Source organism: Limulus polyphemus, unplaced genomic scaffold (assembly GCF_000517525.1).
Source record: "Limulus polyphemus unplaced genomic scaffold, Limulus_polyphemus-2.1.2 Scaffold5936, whole genome shotgun sequence".
Taxonomy (NCBI): domain Eukaryota; kingdom Metazoa; phylum Arthropoda; class Merostomata; order Xiphosura; family Limulidae; genus Limulus; species Limulus polyphemus.
Genome location: NW_013671546.1, coordinates 12,117 through 17,034, shown reverse-complemented (window position 1 = coordinate 17,034; position 4,918 = coordinate 12,117). Strand labels below are relative to the sequence as shown.

Genomic DNA, 4,918 nt, shown 5'->3' with positions numbered 1-4,918 from the left:
AAACAGTAGATATTTCAACTATGAGAATAAAAAAATTAATATAAAAACAAAATTATATAAATAAACATATACAAACAGTAGATATTTCAACTATGAGAATAAAAAAATTAATATAAAAACAAAATTATATAAATAAACATATACAAACAGTAGATATTTCAAATATGAGGATAAAAAAATCATATAAAAAACATTATAGGAAAGACACAAACTGTAAAATTCCCCATAAGTTTGACTTAAGCTAGCATATACCTTTTACATAGTGTTAACTAGGTTTTGGCCATTTTATCAGAAATGAAATATTTTCATACTATGCTTTTTGTATAAAAATGTATTGAAATAATTACAAAGACATATTCTGGCACATGTTGTGTATCATTATCGCTGTGGTTAATTTGTATATGATAAAAATAAAAAATAAAAAATAAACGCTCTTGATATCTTCTACAAACATGACTGAACTGCTCCTGAAAATGGGTCCAGACTTTGATGGTATGTGAAGAATTAGTCTGAACAAAGAAAAACTCTGAAAATTAATTACGGCACTAATGAGTATGCCCTAAGTAGGACATATGCTACTGTGACTTTTAATAAAAACCAAACCTCTTACCAACTTTACCTTAATACATACTACAGATACAGTAATAATACATATGTATGCCAATTTTGAAGTGTATAGCTTCAATAGATCTCAGGTTATGAGTTAAAAACTGCTATGGGAATGTCAATTGTCAGATTTTGAGAAAAACGTTTTTGAAAATTGGGTGCAAAAACTTACATCATTAATATGTTTCTGTGTATTAATGGGTATATGCTACCTGAACCATAAGCACAAAACTTTAAACGAAAAATATATCTTTTTCATTTTTATGTGTCTTTATATATTTCTCTTTTTATCTATTTTTTTCTCTCTCACTTTCTATCTATTTCCATCCTAGGTAATAATAAAATAGTTTCATGATAAGTTTGTATTCTATACAGAAAGTATGTTTACATGGCTGATTGGGTACTTTACAAATTTCACATCAATAAATCCTTTCAACTAATAGAAACTTAGAAGTCGATATTCAAGAACAACTGGTTCATTTCACAATTTTAAAGGTAACTAAAACACCATTAAAACAAAACATGAGTTACGTCTACAAAACGAGGGATGGTATAAAGTGTAATTCCAAGCAAACTTATCTATCAGAGATTATTTGAGGAGGGGGGATTAAAATGTAAAAGTTTGCTTAAAAGCAAACCTGCTCGATTTTGAACTTCAGAAGTAGCAGTAGTTTGTTGAGAACAAGCTGCTTCTTATGTTGACTCTTAGGTGTTTTTTTAACACCTATTTCAAACTGAGCTTAAACTTCAGGTATTTCTCATATACAGCTCTATTCAACTCCAGAAGGTCTAGTATTTGATATGATATTTTACCACCATGCCACTTACTTATTCCATCCTGTAATACAAACTAGGTTAGTAGAACTTACAAGACCACTGAATAATGATGAGTACAGTTGTTTTTAATAACTCTAAAAAAAAAAGGGAGAGGTAATTCAAACTGTGTGAGAAACAACAATATGAACAATATACAGATGAAAATATTTGTTTTTCTTAATCTGTTTTGCATACTGCAGGGATTTTAAGATTTTGACAATAAAGTTAGAAAGATGAAGGATCTTTACTTTCTAAATAATAATAAAAAGACTTTATATTTCAGCCAACATTTCACCAATGCAAATTAATCAAGTTGAGTAGCACAAGAATGATTCGATCCACTTGATGTGACAGAATATGTAGATTGGCTGAAATAAAAACTTTTTATTGCTATCTAGAGAGTGAAGGTAGTTTTCTTCCTAAATAAATACAGATTAATTCAACAGTATCAATATCTTTATATATTCATAAAAAGGATGTTAAGTATACACTGAAAATGGCGACAAATATAAACACAGTAATCTGATCAGCAAAGTTGATCCTGTATCACTAACTAGGTGTTAAGTATACACTGAAGATGGGAACAAGTTATGAATGATAAATACAAACACAGTAATCTGATCAGCAAAGTTAATCCTGTATCACTAACTAGGTGTTAAGTATACACTGAAGATGGGAACAAGTTATGAATGATAAATACAAACACAGTAACCTGATCAGCAAAGTTAATCCTGTGTCACTAACTAGGTGTTAAGTATACACTGAAGATGGGAACAAGTTATGAATGATAAATACAAACACAGTAAACTGATCAGCCAAGTTGATTCTGTAACAATAATTATCTTGAAGAAGGGAACAAGTAATGACTGACAGATATAACTGATGATAGTGTTATGTAAATACAAACATTATGACTGGTAGATATAAGTGATGATAGTGTTATGTAAATACAAATATTATGACTGGTAGATATAAGTGATGATAGTGTTATGTAAATACAAACATTATGACTGATAGATATGAATATTTTAGTTATAACATATGATGATAGTGTTATGTAAATACAAACATTATGACTGATAGATATGAATATTTTAGTTATAACATATGATGATAGTGTTATGTAAATACAAACATTATGACTGATAAATATAAATATTTTAGTTATAACATATGATGATAGTGTTATATAAATACAAACATTATGACTGATAGATATAAATATTTTAGTTATAACATATGATGATTGTGTTACATAACTATACTTTAGGAGTGATGCTGTAATTATACTTTAAATATCAGACATGATGATAGGTGTGTTATTGTCATCATGGTTTAGATATAACATGTGATGATAGGTCTGTTATTGTAATAATATCTTAGATATAAGATGATGATAGTTGTGTTTTGTGTTATCATATTTGAGATATAAAATATGATGGTAGGTGTGTTACTGTAATCATACTTTAAATATAACACATGATGATATGTGTCTTATTGTAATCATACTTAAACATAACATATGATGATAGATATGTTATTGTAATCATACTTTAGACATAACATACGATGATGATTGTATTAGTGTAATCATACTTTAGATACAATATATGAAGATAGGTGTGTTACTGTAATTATACTTTAGCTATAACACATGGTGATTGTATTAGTGTAATCATACTTTAGTTATAACACATGGTGATTGTATTAGTGTAATCATACTTTAGATACAATATATGAAGATAGGTGTGTTACTGTAATTATACTTTAGATATAACACATGGTGATTGTATTAGTGTAATCATAATTTAGCTATAACACATGGTGATTGTATTAGTGTAATCATAATTTAGCTATAACACATGGTTATTGTATTAGTGTAATCATACTTTAGATACAACATATGACAATAGGTGTGTTATTGTAATCATACTTTAGATATAACACATGGTGATTGTATCATATGACGATAGGTGTGTTATTGTAATCCTACTTTAGATATAACGAGAATACTAATAATGTAGAACTTAAAGTTGATGATAATATAAGTAAAGTCTTTAGTCTACATATTCCAAACAGAATGGGTTACAGACATTAAGTTAACAATATATCTACGGAGGAAATAAAGTTAGAATACGGCTTGAATGAGTAGTGAAAGAAACTTTATTACAATATATATTATAATGTTTCGACAAGCTTATGAAATATCAACGTCGGTTGAAACAAAAGTTATCTTACAATTATTTGTAGTGTAAAGGTCGTTCTGTTGTAACTTTACTATCAAAATATGTAAATTCCTCCAGAATATACTGGAAATTCTGAAGGACAGCAAAAAATAGGTCCTACATTGTCATAAAAAATAATTTAATTAAAATAAAGTGTTTGAGTTGTTTACAATTCACAACTGAGAGTTGATAATATCATAACAGCTTTTTAAAAGACGCTATCACTCTGACACCTGTTTACCAAAACTGTCATTTGTTTTGAATACAAGGTCGTCATTTAACGTGATTTACATATTTCGTTTTCTAACAGAATCAAATGAAAGAGAATTTCTACAGAACCAAGAATATAGAAAAAGTTATTTCACGTGAAGAAATTGTAGTGTTATGTATAGGAATATTTCTCTACACAATTGGAACAAAACAAGTTTTATGTTATCACTGACAAAATCTTGAACTTACTTCTTCATTAGCTCGAGCTAGCTGCTCCTCTAAAGTGGTAGCTCTTTCTGATGACAATCTAAGCTTCTCCCGAACCTATTTACAGAGACAACTTGCATCTAAGACTCTTCTTTTTGTCCATTAAAATCCCTCACATTTTTGACACTTATAATTACAGCATTGAAATTCTAAGTTAGTTGAAAAACTTTGTCAAGCCGTTGTTAAAGTGGATAACTTTCCAGAGAAGATATGTTCGTTACGGATCTAATATTAATTTGTCAAAAACATTTTATGCGCAGCATCAAAAGCAAAGAACATCCATAATTTAACGCTTAGAACTACAACTTTCATCAATGTCAAACTACAGCACTTAAGTACTCATTAGACTTAGTCAAACTTGAAAAAAGAAACAAAAGTTTAGAGGTTCTTCTGTCTGATAAAGAGCCCATTAAAAGTTTATATTCAAACAGTGATGAGCTTAGTCTCAACAATTACAAGTTTATATATACTATTTGTGTTTATCTAACGTCACACAGACACGCGTGAAAGTTGTATGGTAGAGACTGAAATCTATAAATATTAAAACATTAGAACACATAGAAAAGTTGTATCAACTGAATCACAAATTACTGATGGTACGTCTAATATGAGTGTTGTATCAACTGGAACACAAATTACTGACGGTACGTCTAATATGAGTGTTGTAGCAACTGAAACACAAATTACTGACGGTACGTCTAATATGAGTGTTGTATCAACTGGAACACAAATTACTGACGGTACGTCTAATATGAGTGTTGTATCAACTGGAACACAAATTACTGACGGTACGT

General features: G+C 28.9%; 1 protein-coding gene across 1 annotated transcript in view; it reads right to left on the bottom strand.

Moving 5' to 3' along the window:
- LOC106473156 (liprin-alpha-1-like) overlaps nt 1–4,918 on the bottom strand; it is a gene marked incomplete at its 3' end in the record, with an annotated part of 52,623 nt that overhangs the window by 41,895 nt on the left and 5,810 nt on the right. The window contains exon 4 of the mRNA XM_022401643.1: nt 4,107–4,181. Within this exon, the coding sequence (XP_022257351.1) occupies nt 4,107–4,181 (75 nt within the window). The remainder of the gene's footprint in view (nt 1–4,106; nt 4,182–4,918) is intronic.